We start from the raw sequence: 23,178 nt of genomic DNA, 5'->3' as shown, positions 1-23,178 counted from the left end.
ATTTGTGCACCCATTTTTTTTAAGGAACTCTAAAACAACTTCACCAAAAAACTATTGCTCAAATAAACATTAGAGTGACAGGAAAGAATGATTTTTTTTTTTGAAAATCTTAAGAGATACCCCTTGTTTCGATTCTTTAGGTAAAAATAAGTAACTGTGCCAATTTAGAGCCAAATCGGTTAAGAGTTCATTTTTTCATAAAATTTCTAAATTTTAATGGAAATTAAAGGGCTTGATGTTGAAATCAATTTAAAATGCATTCCCCTTCGTTTAGAATCATTTTAAGCATGTTTAGGTTAATTTAAAAATCTTTAGAATTTCTGAAAAAAATTTGTGAGAACCGGTTATCCTCCGGGAAGAATCCCCAACACCGGAGGGACTGCAGCCGCCGTTGCAGAGAGAATGTGCTTGCTGGCTGGCCGTCGGTCCATCTGCCGAACTGTCATTTGGGCTCTATTTACAGCGGCACACTAGGGTCCTATACATCAAGGTTGGCATAATACTCACATCTTCCCTCTTCTCCGGGATAAAAGTTGAAAAATAACAAATCACTAACGTAATTTTCTCCAATTTGTTTCAATATTATAACAAAATAAAAAAGTCATCATGACTCCTAAAAAAAGTTATGTTGATACTTAGACAGCAATGTACAAAGACGCCTGGGAACATTTTTTAATAGAAGCATAAAAGGACAATCGTTTTATGCTGCTACCTCCGCCAGGCTTAACCAAGATTGTCTAACCACTCTCTCTATCGAGAAAAATCTTAAATGTTACAAGTGTCCTTACAAAGCATACGTACGCGACTGTTCAAGGGTTATGACTTTTCCTTTATATCGAATCTGTTATTTGCCTAAAAAATGGAAACCATGTAAAGGCAAATAATTTTATCGCCTTATTCCAATTTTTCTATCTGTAGTTTTGATTTCTTCTCTATTAGAAAACATGTTTTCTATTTCTTGAAGCGATCGTACCAGATAAAACTTCGTATAAATTTATCGACATTTTTAAGAAATTACTTGTATCTATCGAAATTGAATCACATTACTTTACCTTTGTCAAGGAAACATTTCTTATACAACCGAACTTTTGATGAATTATATGAAATCACCCCACCTTGTACAAGTAGTCCTGTTCGTCACGTGCATCTCTCTACGCGATCAATCCGTTTGATTCCCAATGATAACCAATCCTGCATCCGTTCTAAACAAAACTTATCTCTTCCATGTATGTAGGTATCTCTCCCACGTTTAGACCGAGTACCATGATTGTGGGTATCTCTCCCACGTTAAGACCGAGTAATTGGTTTATTGGGAATTGAATTCCGACTCAGATCACCTAAACTGGAATGTTATAATTGACACTAAAACATGTTAACATTCATTGAATAAAAATTGCCATTGAATCCGCTTTGTAAATGCCGGCTTCGACACACTTCGAAGTTACAGTTCAGCAGGCGTCCTATCACGTTTTCGGTTCAACTATTACTTGTTCCATTTTGTATCTACTTTCTCAGCTTGCCGTGTAGCGCAATTCTTAAATGTGGTGTGTTTCCTATAGGCGTCCCATCACGCTTTGTTCCAGTGAATCTTTCCTAGAAATTCGTAAATGCGATGAGTGAGCATTCTAGTTCTTTCCGTAAATGTACAATTTCTAGCGTTCCTGTCCATAACCAGTATGATTTGTTAACAGACATTTCCAAGTGACCGTCCCAGTCCGCAGCCAATCTGATTCGTGAATAGACATTTTCTAGAAGCCTTTCCAGTTCGATTCGTAAACAGACATTCTTCAGTTTTTCTTTCCCGGCGGCTCAAAGGTGTCGTCTCACCTACAATCTCGCAATTCGTAAATGCGTTGAAACTTTCATTGGGATTTTCTTCCCGACGGCTCAAAGGTGTCGTCTCACCTCCAATCTCGCAATTCGTAAATGCGTTGAAACTTTCATTGGGATTTCCTTCCCGACGGCTCAAAGGTGCCGTCTCACCTACAATCTCGCAATTCGTAAATGCGTACAAATTTCCATGGGACTTTTCTTTCCCGACGGCTCAAAGGTGCCGTCTCACCTCCAATCTCGCAATTCGTAAATGCGTTGAAACTTTCATTGGGATTTCCTTCCCGACGGCTCAAAGGTGCCGTCTCACCTCCAATCTCGCAATTCGTAAATGCGTACAAATTTCCAAGGGACTTTTCTTTCCCGACGGCTCAAAGGTGCCGTCTCACCTCCAATCTCGCAATTCATAAATGCGTACAAATTTCCGTGGGACTTTTCTTTCCCGACGGCTCAAAGGTGCCGTCTCACCTCCAATCTCACAATTCGTAAATGCGTTGAAACTTTCATTGGGATTTCCTTCCCGACGGCTCAAAGGTGCCGTCTCACCTCCAATCTCGCAATTCATAAATGCGTTGAAACTTTCATTGGGATTTCCTTCCCGACGGCTCAAAGGTGCCGTCTCACCTCCAATCTCGCAATTCGTAAATGCGTACAAATTTCTATGGGACTTTTCTTTCCCGACGGCTCAAAGGTGCCGTCTCACCTCCAATCTCGCAATTCGTAAATGCGTTGAAACTTTCATTGGGATTTCCTTCCCGACGGCTCAAAGGTGCCGTCTCACCTCCAATCTCGCAATTCGTAAATGCGTACAAATTTCCAAGGGACTTTTCTTTCCCGACGGCTCAAAGGTGCCGTCTCACCTCCAATCTCGCAATTCATAAATGCGTACAAATTTCCGTGGGACTTTTCTTTCCCGACGGCTCAAAGGTGCCGTCTCACCTCCAATCTCACAATTCGTAAATGCGTTGAAACTTTCATTGGGATTTCCTTCCCGACGGCTCAAAGGTGCCGTCTCACCTCCAATCTCGCAATTCATAAATGCGTTGAAACTTTCATTGGGATTTCCTTCCCGACGGCTCAAAGGTGCCGTCTCACCTCCAATCTCGCAATTCGTAAATGCGTACAAATTTCTATGGGACTTTTCTTTCCCGACGGCTCAAAGGTGCCGTCTCACCTCCAATCTCGCAATTCGTAAATGCGTTGAATCTTTCATTGGGATTTCCTTCCCGACGGCTCAAAGGTGCCGTCTCACCTCCAATCTCGCAATTCGTAAATGCGTACAAATTTCCATGGGACTTTTCTTTCCCGACGGCTCAAAGGTGCCGTCTCACCTCCAATCTCGCAATTCGTAAATGCGTACAAATTTCCAAGGGACTTTTCTTTCCCGACGGCTCAAAGGTGCCGTCTCACCTCCTATCTCGCAATTCGTAAATGCGTACAAATTTCCATGGGACTTTTCTTTCCCGACGGCTCAAAGGTGCCGTCTCACCTCCAATCTCGCAATTCGTAAATGCGTTGAAACTTTCATTGGGATTTTCTTCCCGACGGCTCAAAGGTGCCGTCTCACCTCCAACCTTGCAATTCGTGAATGTTTGTTTGAGTTTGAGTTTGAACGGGATGATTAGTCGCACCGTGTACACGGACCACGCGAACCGGTGGCAACGAAGCGTGTTTGTAGTCGGACATAGGCGAACCTGCCGCACGCTCGCTCGGTATCGCGATTTAGACTGACCAGATTCTCACTCTCTCCCCTGTTTGCGCGTGTGCACACCCGAGTGACGAGTACGCGCAGAAGCTAGGCTACGACGCTGGTGCACTCAACGGGTGACACTGTTAGTGCGTGCTCACAGAACAATTCATTACACCTAGCATTACGCTCTCGCTGTCTCCTCCCCTTTTCCAATATTCACCATCACCATCACTCCCACCCTGGTCGAGCTTTACCACATTTGCGCTTTTAAAAACTTCTACAAAACTTGGCTCATCGATCAATTAAATTTACATGGGCAGCTGAAGGTTAGTAGCTGCCAACTCAAATCCAGCATCCCAACCAATGGTATTTGAGGGTTAACTCGGTCTTGTTCGCAAACTGCAACACCTCCATGGCATTGTCGAAGATGCGCAAACCTTCTCCTCTCCGGTTCCCTTGCACTCGAGAACAACAAACACACTTACCAATCCCAAAACGACAAAGACGCAGTTCACTCCGACGCGAAAACCACTAAACGCCCCAACACTTTGAAATCTCCGGGTGTTGGGGATTCTCCTGGAGTCTCCAACAGGTCCCAGAGTACCACCGAAGAACCGGTGATCAACCGGCAGGATCGCCAAATGTGAGAACCGGTTATCCTCCGGGAAGAATCCCCAACACCGGAGGGACTGCAGCCGCCGTTGCAGAGAGAATGTGCTTGCTGGCTGGCCGTCGGTCCATCTGCCGAACTGTCATTTGGGCTCTATTTACAGCGGCACACTAGGGTCCTATACATCAAGGTTGGCATAATACTCACAAAATTGATGTTTTGTTAAAACTTTAGTTTTTGTCAAATCTTACAGTTTTTGAAAACTAATGATTGCAAATCAATTGAACTGGTGTAAAATGCAATTTAAAACACTTTTTCCATGCAAATGTTGAAACTATGGCTTGTCACCTAAAAAAAAATGTTTTTGCTCACTCAGCAGTTGACCTAACCCCTCTCCGATTTGTGTGAAACTTTGTCCTAAGGGGTAACTTTTGTCCCTGATCACGAATCTGAGCTCCATTTTCGATATCATGTGACGTAGCTGTGGTACAATCCCTTCCTTTTTTGAATGATTGAAAAAATAAAAACATGTTTTTTTTAAATTAATTTTCAGCCTGAAATTGTGATGATGTGGAAATTTGGTGTCAAAGGGACTTTATGCAATGTTGGATTGAAGTAGATTGCGCAACAGGAAGGTCGTAAAAATGTTTTCTCACGTCATTTTCGATGAAAAAATATTTTTCAGTTAAAAATGAAAAAGATTTAATTATTAAAAATCGTCGGTTAAGTTCCGTTGCGTGGTTTGCCGCGTACCGTTAATTCTCCGAAGAAGAGGAGAGTCCCCCTCCAAATGAATTAGTGCTTCCTTGTGTTTCCAAAAGAAAAGAATTTTTGCGAAGAAAAATTCAACGGGTTCGAAGGGTGCAGTAAAAAAGAAAATGCCTGGTGTTTTACGGAGTGCCATTTGGATCAAAGAGATTTGGAAGTGTTCGAAAGTGTCGTGGCCTATTTTCTTATATTTGTCAAGGCATCGAAATTTTTTATTTATTTTGTCAAAGTTAAGAATATTATGGCATTCTTGACTTTTTTCAAATCCACACTGATTTTTGTTCAATAAAAATTTTCTGTACTGTGCAAAAATTTCACATGATATATTTTTTAAATTTAATATAAAATTATTAAGTTATTAATTGTGGTAGAAGTTGAAAAATAATTCTTTTTTTCTGATTTTAATAATTTGAATATAATAAAATCAAAATAGAAAGTATTCAAAGAAATTCAAGTATTCAAAGAAAAACTATGTATCCAAATTTAATACCAATTCAAAGTATTCAAAGTATTTATTGTATTTAAAGTTTGAAAAGTATTGAAAGTATTTGAAGTATTCATATTATTTAAAGTATTTGAAATTTTAAAGTATTTAGAGTTTTTAAAGTATTTAGAGTTTTTGAAGTATTTAAAGTATTCAAAGTATTTATAGTTTTCAAAGTATTTAAAGTTTCAAATGTGTTTCAAGTATTTAAAATATTCAAATAGATTGTTCAAGGTATTTAAAGTGTTTTAAGTATTTGAGGTATTTGAAGTAAATAAATATAATAATAAAATAATTATAAAATATTGAAGTATTTGAAGTATTTAAAGTTTTTAAAGTTTTTTTTTAAGTATTTAAACGAGTGTAATGTAATGTATTTAAAAAATTTAAAGTATTTAAAGTTTTTAGACAAATTAAAGTTTTCAAAGTATTCAAAGTTTTTAATGTATTTCAAGTATTTCAAATATTCAAATAAAGTTTTCAAAGTATTTAAAGTTTTTTTAAGTATTTCAAGTATTTAAAGTATTTGGAGTATTTGAAGTATTGGAAGTATTGAACGGTATTATTATTAATGGGATTTATGGTTGTTCAAGTATTTTAAGTATTTAAAGTGTTTAACTTGTGGAAGGACACAGAGCTCTATTTTCTCTCCATCTGCATTGACTATTTCTTATTCCTGATGTACTGTCCTTCTTTTGCACTCCCTACCATCTGTCTCCTTTATGTCCTTGTGAGGGGATCATCTATCCATTCACATTGACATTCTATTTTTTCATTTTTCTTCTTATCTTTCTTTACATTTATCATTGTTTTTTTCACACATACTACCAGTCTTTGTGAGGAAATACTAAGCTCGATTTGCTCTCCATCCGCATTGACCTTTTCTCATCTATGGTTTTCCTTTTCATCAGTAGTTAGAATCAAAGCCGGGGATTGGGGAGGGAGCATCAGGGCAGTGGACAGTTTTCTGTAATGGCGGAGACTGGATGTGGATTGTGGAAGACCAGAACTACGTCACAAGATTTTTTTCGGAGTTATTGGAGGTTACTGTCGGAAGGAGATTCTCTTCCCCTGAGGACACCGTGAGTGATTTTGTTTGTTCGCGTCCAACCATCCTCTTTTGGCCCTTCATACGGCAGTAATTTGAAGATGCTCCCTTTAAGTCTGAGCCACTGTAATTCTAGGCAACCACTACATAGGTCATCCTTGTGGCCCTGTTGGTCAACACAAATCAAATCAAAATCAAAGGGACTTTTGGGCAAAATTTATCGCCCGATTTGGTGGCAAACTCAGAATTAAAATTTCCCTAAAAAAATTGTTTTTGCAAATTTTTTTTTATGATAAAAAAAGGTGCAGGTGGTTATGTTACACATGACCAGTATGACAAAGAACTTTGCAAGATGGTTGTTGAAATTTTCGATTACATTGTCTGGTCCAAATGTTCCCAAGATTCAATGATAATTACGCAAGACAACTCTTTTGTGATCAATTTTGTGGCCCTGAAACAGGCTGTTTGATTTGTAATGTATTAAGACATAATATCAACACCCTATCGAACTAATCGACTTTCCTTCACCACTCGAAAGTTACCTAGATGCAGAAATGTTTTTGCAAGGCTGTTGCAAGCAATCGACGGCAGCAAAGTAAATTAACAGCAAACATTAAAACAGCCCTTTTCAGGGCTCTAATTGATTACGAAATAGTTTCTAAATTTCGAGAAATAGTTTTTCGCAGCGGAAAACAAGGAAGAGATGTGATATATTGTAATATTATAGTAGTCTATGATTTAGTAGATCATAGTAGTCAATTTTATGTCAGGTCAATAAAGAATTATTACCACTCTTGTCAATCTACTGAACGGACCTGTTTTGGACATCCCTCACAACATTACAGTGACCACTACTGCCGAAATGTCAAATTTCATATCCAGTATCAAAAACCATAAAGTTTGATACCCATATTGCCCCAACTCTTATGGTTCGGCAAATCGGAACATCCCCGGGGCCTCCGGCCACTCCGGATTGTGGCCACTAAGAACACTTCCGGTGGTGGCCAATTCCAATTATCGACTCCTTCTAATGCCGGCTGGCATGTCTTGGCTGATCCATGCCATCTGCTCCCGGGCCACCAGACCATCTGCTCCTGATGTTGACTCGTCGACGTCCAGCAACAGAATGAATTTTCGGGACCATCCAAGCCAAGTTTTGTTGGTTTAGATCGGGGATGTATGCCCCGTCGACGATCCGAAAATTATGAGGTGGAGTGGGGGTAAATTTAGATACATCAATCTCACGTCTCTCGATTGACTGATTGGGAAACGTTTGTTCGACCAACCAGCGTATACCTTAGAGAGGAAATTTGCCGAGAGGGGAATTCGTTCCTTTACGGATTGACACCACGTATAGAAACCTTAGGACAAAGTTCTTTGTCAAAATTTGACTGAAGCCACCAAATCGATCAGATAAAAAATGTCGGTTATAATCATAATAAAATGCAAAGAAAAGTCTATTTACGGAGGAAAAAGGATTATTTAAAAAAAAAGTAATTTAAGTAAAGTAAATCTTTCCCAGTTCTTAAGAGTACAAAAGTTTCCGACAAGGCATGTACAAGGCGTGTTCAGTGGCAATTTTTAACTTAACTAATGTTAAAATTAATTCTTTTTAACATTCCATGAGTCAAGATTGGGCTACATGGCTCGGTTTATTCAGGACCTCACGAAATACCGACAAAAAAATATAATATTTTGGATCGTTGAAAATGCAGCAGATTCGTCAACAATTATTATCTTAAAATATCCAGTAGGCAGATTAAACAGATTTGACAGACTTTTACAGTTGATAAGTAAAAATGCATAATAATGCTTGTTTGTTTAGAAAATATGGCAGTGAGATGTTGGGGAAAAATGGATAATCAAATTCAATACCATGAGTAAGTGAGAATTGTGAAAGATACGATTTTGTTGTATAAAACTGGAAAAGATGTGTAATAACTTAATGGATTTGTTATTTTGAAATGTATTATTATTTATTCTAGTGTTAACACGATTCCGTGCCATTTTTAGGATTGCGTTGCAAAGCCTCTTGCAGAAAATGTATTTATCTTGAATTTATACAAACAGAGCAAAACGATAACACTTGTGCAAACAAACTCACCTGGCACCGGCCCACACACCCGCGGGATGATCTCTAGGATGGCGGAACATGATGGATCCTCGAAACAGAGCTGTCTCGCTAATATACAATTTAAAATAGCTATTGCAGTCTTAATATTCGATCCTGGAATGAGAAAGGCAAACAAGAGAAGAAAAAAAACCGTTAGAAATTATGACGAGTAAAACACGGAACTGACGCTTTATGGAGTTTTAATTCAAATGAATAGGAGTGCTATTAAAAAGTTTTTCTCTTTAGAACCGGTTCAGTTTTCCCGGATGGAAGTTTTCCGCTGAAAATACACACACTTTGCGCGAAATGACATCTCGTTTTTTTCAGCCGCGAGGGGAGGAGGGGTTCATAAAAGCAACAACTTTAGCCGTTATTAAAAATAAATCAAAACAAGTTTGTTTTCACTCTCCGGGTGAAACTCGGGAAGAGTGTAGTTCAGCGCAAAGTGACGATGAGATGCACCCACACCGGGACCGGCGGACAACCAAAACGACTTTATGAAATTTTAATTAGATTCCAACAAGAGACCGAGAGGACCTCTCTTCTCGTTTCTCGAACCGCGTTGCCGGGGAAAAACTTTTTCCTTTTTTCGAGGAGGCACTTGGTTCCACTTTGAATGACAGTTGCAACAGATTGAAGTCCGTCCGTCCCTTGGTGCCCTTGGAGCAAAAAAAAAAAGGAGACTACTCTGAAACGTAACTCGATCGTGTAACGAATCCACGGTCCACGGTCGGCACTTGTGACAAGTCGAGTCACGCGAAAATTTGAATTAAAAGCTAGCCTAGAGTTCGCGGACGGATTTGCATTCAACTTTGTGTGATGAGGGTTGGGCGGAGAGTCCTTGTGAACCTTCACACCATTTATCGCGACGTGGTGTGCACACGTCCAAGGACTTAGCACTGAAATGAACTTAACGCAAAAACGAGAACTCAAGCGGTGCTTGCAGAGGCTAGGGTAATTAAATCACACGAGGACTCGTGACTACAATGTACCCTGAGGAACTTGGTAAACAACAGTAAACTTTCGATTGACCCATTGTTAGCCAGTTTTCGTTTGGCATCCGTGTGTTTGGTCAACTCAGGGAGCTATTAGACTACGGCAAATAAACAAACAAACTCGCACTTTTTCATGTTTGATAGTTTACCAAACTCGCAAACAAAGCAAAATTTACGCTGGCTGACGTGTCTGTAAACAAATCCAAACAAAGCAAGCAAACTGTCAAACTGTCAAAAAGTGCGAGTTTGTTTGTTTGTTTGCCGTAGTCTAATACCCCCTTCAAAGATCAAAACAGTGTCAAAAAGTATTACTTTTCGCTATAAGTGCTGAAAGTTTAACTTTTCGGCACTCAAATAAGTCTTTCGATCACGAAAAAAACAAATGAAAATGTCAATTGAATTGTACCGAGAAACTTCCAAAAATTCAAAAATGAATGAATTCTAACACTAAACAATTGAAAAAAAAAACTTTAAAACATAGCCCAGTGCACAAACGCTTAACTGGCAATTCTCACAGCGTGATACGAGCAGCTCTCAACCATTCGTGATTGCCTGTGTAAATTATTACAAGATTATGAGGCCTTGTGTGCGCGAACCCAGGAATTTGTAGCTGAGGAGAGCCATATATAATTACTAGCAAAATAAAAGCATGTGAAAAAAATAATGTGTCAAGAAATCGGACCCTTCACGACTGGCGACACTCAGGACGTGAAAATTATGTGGTTCTAAATGGCAAGGACCACCCGTCACGACGATGACTGAAAGCTAAGGGTTTGCGGAAAGTGGGTCACCACCACCGATATGAGGCATCGAGTTTCCGTGAAATTATGAAATGTTAAACCCGTAAGTGGCGCCACCACCCTTGGGCTAATCGCTGGGGGTTTCGATAACTGGGACATTTGTTGGTTGCGGGGAAAAGAAGGGTTTCTGCGATTTCGACGAAGTCGACGGAATTGCTACTCATGAGAGTTCGAAGAATTGATGGTATGATATTTGCAATTCCATTGAATAATTGAAAAAAATCTCGGCACTTTAAAAACTGAAAATCATAAAACTCAAGCTCCAACATTAAAGCCCGAGTTCAATTAACCATCCACCTCGACTCTCACTTTCAAGTTCCCCCCCCCGTACAGTCTAAATTCCGTCCCACTCGGGTGCACGTGTACCCTCTTACGACCCGCCTCCCACTTGGCTGCTCCACGGAAAGGTGGTAAAATCAGGCGTTTTGTGTGTCCTTGGTCCTTCCCCTTTTCAGTTTTGGGAGGCACGTTTCACAGGGAGCAACCTGAGCAGCCTCTCATCATCACGGTCACGTGTGGGTTAGGTTGGTTCAAATTTTTTTTTGTAGAATAATTTTTTGATTTTGTTTCAAATTGATTAAAATTTTTACAAATTTCAATCCATTTCCATTTTTCTAAATGTTGATTCATCTTACATTTCAAATAATTTTGATGTTTGGTCGAAGACTTAGAAGTATGTGTTTTTTTATTAGTATTTTAGTTTTTAGTATTTTAGTATTTTAGTATTTTAGTATTTTAGTATTTTAGTATTTTAGTATTTTAGTATTTTAGTATTTTAGTATTTTAGTATTTTAGTATTTTAGTATTTTAGTATTTTAGTATTTTAGTATTTTAGTATTTTAGTATTTTAGTATTTTAGTATTTTAGTATTTTAGTATTTTAGTATTTTAGTATTTTAGTATTTTAGTATTTTAGTATTTTAGTATTTTAGTATTTTAGTATTTTAGTATTTTAGTATTTTAGTATTTTAGTATTTTAGTATTTTAGTATTTTAGTATTTTAGTATTTTAGTATTTTAGTATTTTAGTATTTTAGTATTTTAGTATTTTAGTATTTTAGCATTTTAGTATTTTAGTATTTTAGTATTTTAGTATTTTAGTATTTTAGTATTTTAGTATTTTAGTATTTTAGTATTTTAGTATTTTAGTATTTTAGTATTTTAGTATTTTAGTATTTTAGTATTTTAGTATTTTAGTATTTTAGTATTTTAGTATTTTAGTATTTTAGTATTTTAGTATTTTAGTTTTTTAGTATTTTAGTATTTTAGTATTTTAGTATTTTAGTATTTTAGTATTTTAGTATTTTAGTATTTTAGTATTTTAGTATTTTAGTATTTTAGTATTTTAGTATTTTAGTATTTTAGTCTTTTAGTATTTTAGTATTTTAGTATTTTAGTATTTTAGGATTTTAGTATTTTAGTATTTAAGTATTTTAGTATTTTAGTATTTTAGTATTTAGTATTTAGTATTTTAGTATTTTAGTATTTTAGTATTTTAGTCTTTTAGTCTTTTAGTCTTTTAGTCTTTTAGTCTTTTAGTCTTTTAGTCTTTTAGTATTTTAGTATTTTAGTATTTTAGTATTTTAGTATTTTAGTATTTTAGTATTTTAGTATTTTAGTATTTTAGTATTTTAGTATTTTAGTTTTTTTGTATTTTAGTATTTTAGTATTTTAGTATTTTAGTATTTTAGTATTTTAGTATTTTAGTATTTTAGTATTTTAGTATTTTAGTATTTTAGTATTTTAGTATTTTAGTATTTTAGTATTTTAGTATTTTAGTATTTTAGTATTTTAGTATTTTAGTATTTATTATTTTAGATGTTAGATATTTCTGATTTTGGAAGACAAACCCCTCGAACCAGTCTACCTTTCCCAGGCGTGAAACCCCGCTCACGTTACCGTACGTGAAGTCATGCGTGTCCTCCCGGCACAGCACGTCGCACGGCACAACACCTGACATGCAAAAGCTTTTTCTTCTAATTTCACCGCAGAGACTGCGTACGCATGTGAGAGTGTCAAGAAACCAAAGTACATCCAGCAATTAGACACAGATTCTGCTTGGTGCACGGATTGTGTGTTAAGTTAGAAGAAATTTGTTGGATTTTGGAGAATTAAAATTCAAAAGATACTTTTTTTTAAAATTAAGGTGAACTCTAACTTGAGACGCAACTCAACAGAAAACATAACCTCACTTTGCGGTGGATTATTTCCCATTACTCATTCGCCTCCTGTTGTTGTGTAACTTCAACCAACAAAGTGCAAAGTTTCTCCGGCGGGTTGCATGTACATGTACCCAATTTTCGTTACCGTCACACAAACACGCGCTCCAGACAGAAAAGTTACACGGCAACGACTAATGTGCCGAAAGTATTTCTCAAGGCGGTTCAGGTAGTTTTACAACACAACACACAAACACATTAGTAATCATCCTCCGGCAAGCTGGGGTTCGGTATTAAAGTGAGGTTAGGGGTTTGGGGAAAAGTTGAGATAATTCGTGTGAAACTAGTTTCGCCAACTTTTGTGGCATTTATAGGTTAGAATTTAATTCGATGGCGAAAGCCACAAACGACGGCAGTTTTAATTGCAATTGAAACGAAAGTTTAATTAATGTTGATTTTTACTGAAACGAAAACAACGACAATTATACTTGTAGTGCTGCTTCTGCACCTAACAAAATGTAGAGATCATTATTCGAAATTAAAGCGACTTAATGACACTTCAAATAATTATTCTGGAGGACCTCTTGAGCATTCCAACTCTTCCCCCTTTAAGCTGCATGACCTGTGCAGTATTTCCGTCTCGTAACCTTAAGGATTTAGCAAAGTGTAATGAAACTGGCCCGTTTCCCACGTATATCATACGATCGAAACGACTTTCTCAGTGGAGTGTGTCGATATTAGGTAACCCTTGGATAGACAAGGAAATTTTTGGATGAATTGTGACAAATTGCTATTGAAATTAAAAGTTAGGCCAGCTTGAGCTTTGAAACGGTTCAAAGCAAATCTGTAACAGTCCAAGTCCAGTTTAAATCAATAAACAAATTGAGGCAAACATCATGGAAAAACAAACCCCCAATGCCAAGGGTTAGTAACACCTTGCACTTTCAACCACAAGCCATGCTGCTCATCCCAGACCATGACACACGTTTATTCTAATCCTTTGAAGGACCACACAGACCTTTGCTAAATGTCGAATGCCGATAAACTGCTGCTGCCAACGGCAACCGACATTCCTGGGCCAGTTCCATGGATCAACACCTGCCCCGGGACGGACGACTTTGAGTGGGCTATCTACACACATAAATGCCGATGGAATAGATGGCCATGCGACAGTCCCCGCCAAACCACATCTGCTGGTCGTATCATCCTTACCGCAGGGGGAGCGAACTCAAGGGCGAACTGACCTGGCTGGAAATGATGAAAGGTCGACGAGGTGCTTTGGAGTTTCATTCAAGTAATCAATTAAAATAACATTTTTTAATAAAATTCCAAATTGGTTAGATTTTGTTTCGCTTTGTCTAAAATGAGTAAACCAGTCACAACTAGATTTTTTTTTGTGTCAAGTTTTTTTTCGAATAGTTGTCTAAGTCAAAATTAAGCTTTAATGGTTTTAATAATCTTCCCAAAAACTTCTGTTTGATTTGGGTTCTCACTTCTCGTGCCTGAAAAGCTCCGGATCCGGAAAACCCATTTAGGGGAATCCAATTGATTTCCCGTTCCATTAGCCTCATCCCCCGCAAGGGAATATGCTTGGTTTTACCGGTGTGGTGAAAAAAAGGTAAACTGGATTTATAAATTAATTATTATTTCATCCCAGCTAAGTGGAACTTTCTACACACTCTTTTTGCCCGCCCTCCCCGTCGAAATCCGTTCGAAGTAGTTTCGAGCAAACCATCCGGTCATAATTTTTGCGCAAATTTATTTATCACCTTCAATTTTCTTTTTTTTTCTGAAGAGCGAAAAAAAACCTACCATAAAATTAAAGTCTACACCCGGGGCAAAACTTTCCAACTAAATTCCCAAATCCACATCCTGGGAAGAGAGAAAGTTTGCTCGTGAGTGGGTGTGTGTGGTCTTTTTCTGAAGTGAAACTTTTCCTCAAAGCCTCATAAAGCAGCACCTACCCGTAAGTATTGATTTTTCTCGTGAGCTTTGCTTCCTCCCGAGATGGCAGCACTGGTGGAAGGTAGCGGCCGTCGGGGTGGGTGTGACGCCACTCGACCTTGTTATATGCTCATTACATTTTCATTTTATACCACACTCTCTGGACTTTATTTGGAAGGTAGGGAAAGGTTGCCTAAATTTGGGCTAATCTTAACTAGAATGTAAAATGCGCCTAAAAGTATACTTTTAAAATCTTCTTGGCTTTGCCAAAAACTGACATTTCCCCTAAATTGGGGCTTGCTCGCAAAGTTTTCCACCGGTCGAAGCCCAGGTCTCGTGTTTCACCTTTTCCCGAGTAGGTGGGCAGAACTTTTTACCCTTCAGGATGAAAATTCAGACACCAAAATTTGGGGTTCTGAAGTCAGCAGAGGTGAGTTGCGAGCTGGAAAGCACACAAAAACTAAGAGAGAAAAAAAATATCAACCAACCTAACTGAAGCTTGTTCCATTTGATCGTCATCAGTAGTGGAAAACTTTGCCACAGATGTACGTTACCAGAGTGAAAAGAGTGGTGGGGAAAACTGACCTGTAGAATCTCTGAAACATGATGTGTCACATTTCGGAGCTGCTGGGTGCATCATCGTAATGATCGGGGAAAAGTGCCCTCGTCACGAGATTCCATTTGCGAAATTTTATGTCTAATCATGTGATGCAAAGGGGAGCATGAATAGATTGTGTAAAGAGTAGGAATCTTTGAAAGTAGCTGAAACAAAAAAACAAAAAACAAAAAACAAAAAACAAAAAACAAAAAACAAAAAACAAAAAACAAAAAACAAAAAACAAAAACAACCCCAAAAAAACCACCACACACCACCACCCCCCCCCCCCACACAACCCCCCAAAAACCCAAACCACACCCACCCCCCCCCACCACCCCACCACCCCACACCACCCCCACCCCCCCCCCACCCACACAAACCACCAAAACAAACAAAACAACAAACCCACACCCAACACCACCAAAAAACAAACAAACCCACAAAACAAAACACCCCCCCCCCCACCCACACACCACCACCAAACAACCACACAAAAACAACAAACCACACCCCCCCCCCACCCACCAAAAAACAACACCCCCCAACCCAAACCAACACCCAACCAAACAAAAAACAACACCCACACCACACACCCACCCCACCCACCCCACACAAAAACAAAAAACCAACAAACACCACCACCCCACCACAAACACCCACCCACCCACAACCCCACCCACCACCACCAACCCCAACACCAACACCCCCACCCACCCACAACACAACCACCCCACACCACAAACAACCACACCACCCACCACACCCCCCACCCCACCCCACCCACCCCACACCCCCACCCCACCCAACCCACACACCAACCCCCCCACCACCCACAACACAACCAACCCCCCAACCCCCACCCCACCCCAACCCCCCCCCCCACCCCCCCAACCACACCCCAACCCCACCAACCCCCCCCACCCCACCCCCACCAACACCCACCCACCACCCACCCCACCACCCACCACCCCACCCCAACACCCACAACCCCCACCCCCCCACACCCACCCCCCCCCCCCCCACCCACAACCCCCACCCCCCACCCACCCCACACACCCACCCACCCCCCCACCCCCACCCACAACCCCAACACCCACCACACCACACCCCACACCCCACCCCCCCACCCCACCACCCCCACCCCCCACACCCCACCCCCCCCCACCCCCACCACCCCCCCCCCCCCCCCCCCCCCCCCCCCCCCCCCCCCCCCCCCCCCCCCCCCCCCCCCCCCCCCCCCCCCCCCCCACCCCCCCCCCCCCCCCCCCCCCCCCCCCCCCCACCCCACCCCCCCCCCCCCCCCCCCCCCCCACCCCCCCCCCCCCACCCCCCACCCCCCACCCCCCCCCCCCCCCCCCCCCCCCCCCCACCCCCCCCCACCCCCCCCCCCCCCCCCCCCACCCCCCCCCACCCCCCCCCCCCCCACCCCCCCCCCCACCCCCCCACCCCCCACCCCCCCCCACCCCACCCCCCCACCCCCCCCCCCCCCCACCCCCCCCCCCCCCCCCCCCCCCACCCCCCCCCCCCCACCCCCCCACCCCCCCCCCCCCCCCCCCCCCCACCCCCCCCCCCCCCCCCCCCCCCCCCCACCCCCCACCCCCCCCCCCCCCCCACCCCCCCCCACCACCCCCCCACCCCCACCAACCCACCCCCCACCCCACCCCACCCCCCCCACCCCCCACCCACCCACACCCCACCCCCACCCCCCACACCCCACCACACCCCCCACCCCCACCACCCCCACCCCCACACCACCCCCCCCCCCACCCCCCACCCCACCCCACCCCCCACCCCCACACCCCCCACCCCCCCACCCACCCCCCCCCCACCCCCCCACCCCCCCCACCCCCCAACCCCCCCCACCCACCCCACCACCCCCCCCACCACCCACACCCACCACACCCCCACCCAACCCACCACCCCCAACCCCCCCACCCCCAACCCCCCCACCCCCCACCCACCCCCACACCAACACCCCAACCCCCACCACCCCACCCACACCCCACACCACCCCCCACCCCACCCACCCACACACCCCCACCACCCCCCCCCCCACCCCCCCCCCCCCACACCCACACCCAAAACCAACCCCACCCAACCACCCCCCAACACCAACAAACCCAAAACCACCACCACCCAACACCACCCACCCACCAACCCCACACCACCACCAACCCCACCCCAACAACACCAAACCACCCACCACCCCCCACACACCCCAACACAACCACCACCACCCCCACCACCCAACACCCACAAACACCCAAACACCCAACCCAAAACAACCAAACCACACAAAAACACAACACCACCCAACACCACCACAACCACCCCAACCCCCCAACCACAAACCACCACCCACACCACACAACAAACACCCAACCAACCCCCACACCAACCACAACACAAACCCACACAACCACACAACACACCCAACACAAACCACCCACACACCCACCAACACACACCAAACAACCACCCCAACCACACAACCCCAACACCCACAACCAAAACAACAACCAACAAACCACACCCACAAACAACACCCAACCACCAACCACAAACACCCAACCCAAACACCACAACACCACAAACCACAAACCACCAAACAACAAACCACACCCAAACACCAAACACAAAACACAACACAAACAACCCACAAACAACCCCACCCACCCCAACAACAACCCAAACACACCCACCACCAACAACACCACAACCCCCAACACCCACCAACCACCCCACCCCCACCCACACCCACCAAACACAAACCACCACAACCCACCACACAACAACCAAAAAACCAACCCCCACACAACCACCACCCACCCCAACACCCCCACAAACAAACACACCCCCCACACCCCCAAACACCAAACACCACACAACCAAACCAACACAACACCCAACCCACCCCCACAAACACAACACCCACCCACACACCACACAACCCCACAACACAACACCCACACCACCAACCCACCCACCCCAAACCCACAAACAAACACCAACCCACAAACACACCAAAAACACCAACCAAACAAACCACAACCACAAAAACCCACCACCCCAACAACACAACACCAAAACAAAACCACCAACACCAACACCCAACCACAAAAAACCACAAACACCAAAACACAACCCAAACCCACCAACAAAACCAACCACAACCACCAACAAAACACCAACACCCACAACACAAACAAACAAACCACAACAACACCCAAACACCAAAACACACAACCAACAACACAACACAAACAAACCCACAACACAAACACAAACAAAACCACACCACAACACAAACAACAACACCACACACCCCCACACAAAACAACACAAACAAACCACCAAACACCACCAACCACAAACCACACAACAACCAAACACAACCCACACACCACCAACACCCAACCACAACCACACCCCCACCCCACCCAACCCACAACACACCAACCCACCCACACCCACCCAAACCCCCAACCCACCCCCCACCCACCCACCACCCACACCCCACCCCACCAAACACCAAACCACCAAAACAACCACAACACCCAACCCCAACACCACCCCAACAACCAACACAACCCCCCACCCCCCCACACCCACCCCCCACCCCCAACCACCCAACCCAACACCCCCCCACCCCACCCCCCCACCCCACCCCCACCACCCCCCCACCCCCCCCCACACCACCCCCCACCAACCCCCACCACCCAACCCCACCCACCCCCACCCCCACCCCCCCCCCACACCCACACCACCCCACCCACCCCCCACCCCCCACACCCCCACCCACCCCCACGCCCCCCACCCCCCCCCCCCACCCACCCCCCCCCACCCACCCCCCCAACCCACCCCCACCCACCCCCCACCCCCCACCCCCCCCCACCCCCCCCCCCCCACACCCACCCCACCCCCACCACCCCCCCCACACCCACCCCCCCCACCCACACCCCCCCACCCCCCCCACCCCCCCCCACACCCCCACCCCAACACCCCCCCCCCCCACCCCCCCCCCACCCCCCAACCCCCCCCCCACCCCACCCACACCCCCCACCCCCACCCCCACCCACACCCCCCACCCCCACCCCACCCCCCCACCCCCCCACCCACCACCCACCCCCCACCCACCCCCCACCCCCAACCACCACCCACACACCCCCACCCCCACCCACCCCCACCCCACCACCCCCCCCCACCCCCCCACTCGCCCCGCCCCCCCCCCGACCCCCCCCCCCCCCCCCCCCCCCCCCCCCCCCCCCCCCCCCCCCCCACCCCACCACCCCCCCCCCCCCCCCCCCCCCCCCCCCCCCCCCCCCCCCCCCCCCCACCCCCCCCCACCCCCACACCCCACCCCCCACCCCCCCCACCCCCACCCCCCCCCCCCCACACCCACCCCCCCCAACCCACCCCACACACCCCCCACCCCCACCCCCCCCCCCACCACACCACCCCCACCACCCCCACACCCCCCACCCCCACCCCACCCCCCACCCCCCACCCCCCCACCCCACCCCACCCAACCACCCCCCCCACCCCCACCCCCCCCCACCCCCACCCCCCACCCACCACACACCACCCACCCAACCCCCCCACCCCCCCCCCCACCCCCACCAACCCCCCACACCCACCCCCAACCCCCCCCCCCACCCCCCCCCACCCCCACCCCACCACCCCCACCCCCACCCACCCCACCCCCCCACCCCCCACACCCCCCCCACACCCCCCACCCCACCCCCACCCCCCCACCACCCCCCACACCCCCCCACCCCCACACCCCAACACACCCCCCACCCCCCACCACACCCCCCACCCCACCCCACCCCCACACCCCCCCCCCCCACCACCCCCCCCACCCCCCCCCCCACCCCCCCCCACCCCACCACACCCACCCCCCACCCCACCACCCCCCACCCCCCCCCACCACACCCCCCACACCCACCACCCACACCCCACCACCACCCCCCCCACCAACCCCACCCACCACCCAACACCACCCCACCCCACCCCCACCCCCCACCCCCCACACCCCCACCCCACCCACCCCCACCCCCCACCCCACCACCCACCACACACAACCCCACCAACCCCACCACCACCCCAACCACCCCACCCCCCACCCCACCCACCCCCCCCACCACACCCACACCACCCAACAACCACACCCCACCACCACACCCCCCACCCCACAACCACCACCCACCACAACCCCCAACACCCCCCACCAACCCCCCACCCCCCCACCCCCCCACCACCACCCCACAACCCCCCCCCCACCCACCACCCACCCACCCCCCACCCCCACACCCCCCACCCCAACCCCACCCCCACCACCACCCACACCCCACACCCACCACCCCCACCCCCACACCCCCCCACCCACACCCCCACCCACCCACCACCCCCCCACCCACCACCCACCCCACCCCACACCCCCCCCCCACCCAACCCCCACCACCCACCCCCCCACCCCCCACCCCCCCACACCCACCCCCCAACCCCACCCCCCCACCCACACCCCCCACCACCACACCCCACACCACCACCAACCAACACCCAACACACACCCCAAAACCCACCAACACCACCCCAACACCACCCACCAAACCCACACCACACACACCCACAACCCCACCACCAACACCCCAACACACAACACAACCACCCAACACCCAAACCCCAACCACCACACCAAACACCAACACACCAAACCCCACCACACACCACCCAACACACCACCCAACCACCCCACAACCACCCACCCCCACCCCACCAACACCACACCCAACACCCCACCCACACCCACCACCCCCAACCACAACACCCACCCCACACCACCCAACCACAACCCCACCACCACACACCACAACCCACCCCACACACCAAACCCACAACCACCAAACACCACCCACAACCACAACACCAACACCACCCCCACCACCCACCCCCACCCCACCACAACCCCCCACACCCACACACCACCCACACCCCACAACCCACCCCACAACACCCAACCACACCAACCCACCACAAACACCAACCCACCCCAACACCCACCCCAACACACACCAACACACCCCCCACCCCACAACCACCCCACACCCCACCACCAACACCACACCCAAACACAACCCACACCAACACCAAACCCCAACACACCCACCAACACCACCCACACCCAACACAAACCACCACCCACACCACAACACCACACAACCACCAAAACAACACAAACCACCCACAACCAAACCCAACAACCCACACCACAAAACAACCACAACACCACAAACCACACCACCAACACCACACAACCAACACCCCACAACCAACAACAAACCACAACCCACACCACAACACCCAACCACCAAACAACAAACACCACACCACAACCACACCAACAACCCACAACAACAAAACACAACACCCCACACAACAAACCACACAACACCACCCAACCCCAACCAACCCCACCACACAACACCCACCAAACACAACACAACCCACCAAACACCAACACCCAACACCAACACAACCAACCCACAAACCCAACCCACCCAACACCAACCACCAAACAACCCCAACCCCACACCACAAACACAACCCACACACCAACCCACAACAACCCAAAAACCCAAACCACCAACACCCCAACCCACAACCCAACACACCCCCACCACAACACCCCAAACCCACCCACCAACCCAAACACCACCCACCAACCCCCACACAACACCAAACCACACCCCACCCCACCCACACCCCACCACCCCCCAACCACCCCCACCCCCCCACCCACAACCCACCACCCACACACCACCCCCCCACCCACACACCCCACCCACCCACAACCCAACCACCCCACCCCCAACCACACCCAACACACACACCAAAACAACACCCACACAACCACCCACAACCAAAACACCACAACACCCACCCACCAACACCCACAACACACCAAACCCCAACCCCACAACACACCACAAACACAACACACCACCCCACAACCACCCCCACACCAACCACACCACCAACCCCCCACCCCCCACCCACCCACCCCAACCACAAACACCCCACCCACCAACACAACCCCAACCACCCAACACAAACACCACAAACCCACCCCCCACACCACACACCAAAACAACCACCCACCCACACACCAACCCCACACCCACACCAAACACCACAAACACAAAAACACACCCACCCCACACCCAACACCAACAACCCAAAAACCACCCACCCAAACCCCACCCCACAACCCACCACACCACAACCCACCAACCACCCCCACACCACCACACCAAACCCACCACCACCCAACCCCCACAAACCAACCCACCAACCACCCCACCACAACCACCCACACCCCCACCACCACCCACACCCCCCCACCCCCCAACACCAACACCCAAACCCACCCCACCCCCCCCCCCCAACCACCCACCCAACCCCCACCACCCCCCCCCACCCCCCCCCCCCAACCCCCACCCCACCCCCCACCCCCACCACCCCCCCCCACCCCCACCACCCCCCCCCACCCCCCACCCCCACCCCCCACCCCCCACCCCCACCCACACCCCCCCCACCACCCCACCCCACCCCCCCCCCCCCACCCCCCCCACCCACCACCCCACCACCCACCCAACACCCCCACCCCCCACCCACCCCCACCCCACACCACCCCACCCCCCCCCACCACCCCCCACCACCCCACACCCCCCCCCCACCACCCCCCCACCAACCCCCCCCACCCCCACCCCCCCCACCCCCCCCGACCACCCCCCCCCGCCCCCCCCACCCCCCACCCCACCCCCCACCCCCCCCCCCCACCCCCCCCACCCCCCCACCCCCCCCCCCCACCCCCCCCCCCCCCCCCCCCCCCCCCCACCCCACCCCCCCCCCACCCCTCCCCACCCACACCCCACCCCCCACCCCACCCCCCCACCCCAAACACCAAAACAACAAACCCCCAACAAAAAACAAAAAACACCCCACCAACAACCCAACCAAAAAACAAAACCACAAAACAAACAACCAACACAAAAAACCCCCCCACAACACCACAACACAAACACCACACAACAAACAAAAACAAAAACAAAAAACAAAAAAACAAAAAACAAAAAACA

The 23,178-nt window shown here is 48.1% G+C and overlaps 1 protein-coding gene across 9 annotated transcripts in view; it reads right to left on the bottom strand.

Moving 5' to 3' along the window:
* Positions 1 to 23,178, bottom strand: part of LOC120421797 (uncharacterized) — a 418,386-nt gene that overhangs the window by 141,242 nt on the left and 253,966 nt on the right. For all 9 annotated transcript variants that reach the window (XM_052706538.1, XM_052706539.1, XM_039585069.2 and 6 more), the window contains exon 3: positions 8,535 to 8,657. In XM_052706538.1, coding sequence (XP_052562498.1) covers positions 8,535 to 8,657 — 123 coding nt within the window. The remainder of the gene's footprint in view (positions 1 to 8,534; positions 8,658 to 23,178) is intronic.

This window comes from Culex pipiens, chromosome 1, assembly GCF_016801865.2.
Source record: "Culex pipiens pallens isolate TS chromosome 1, TS_CPP_V2, whole genome shotgun sequence".
Lineage (NCBI taxonomy): Eukaryota > Metazoa > Arthropoda > Insecta > Diptera > Culicidae > Culex > Culex pipiens.
Note: the sequence above shows the minus strand (reverse complement) of the source record. Positions and strands in the feature narration are given on the sequence as shown.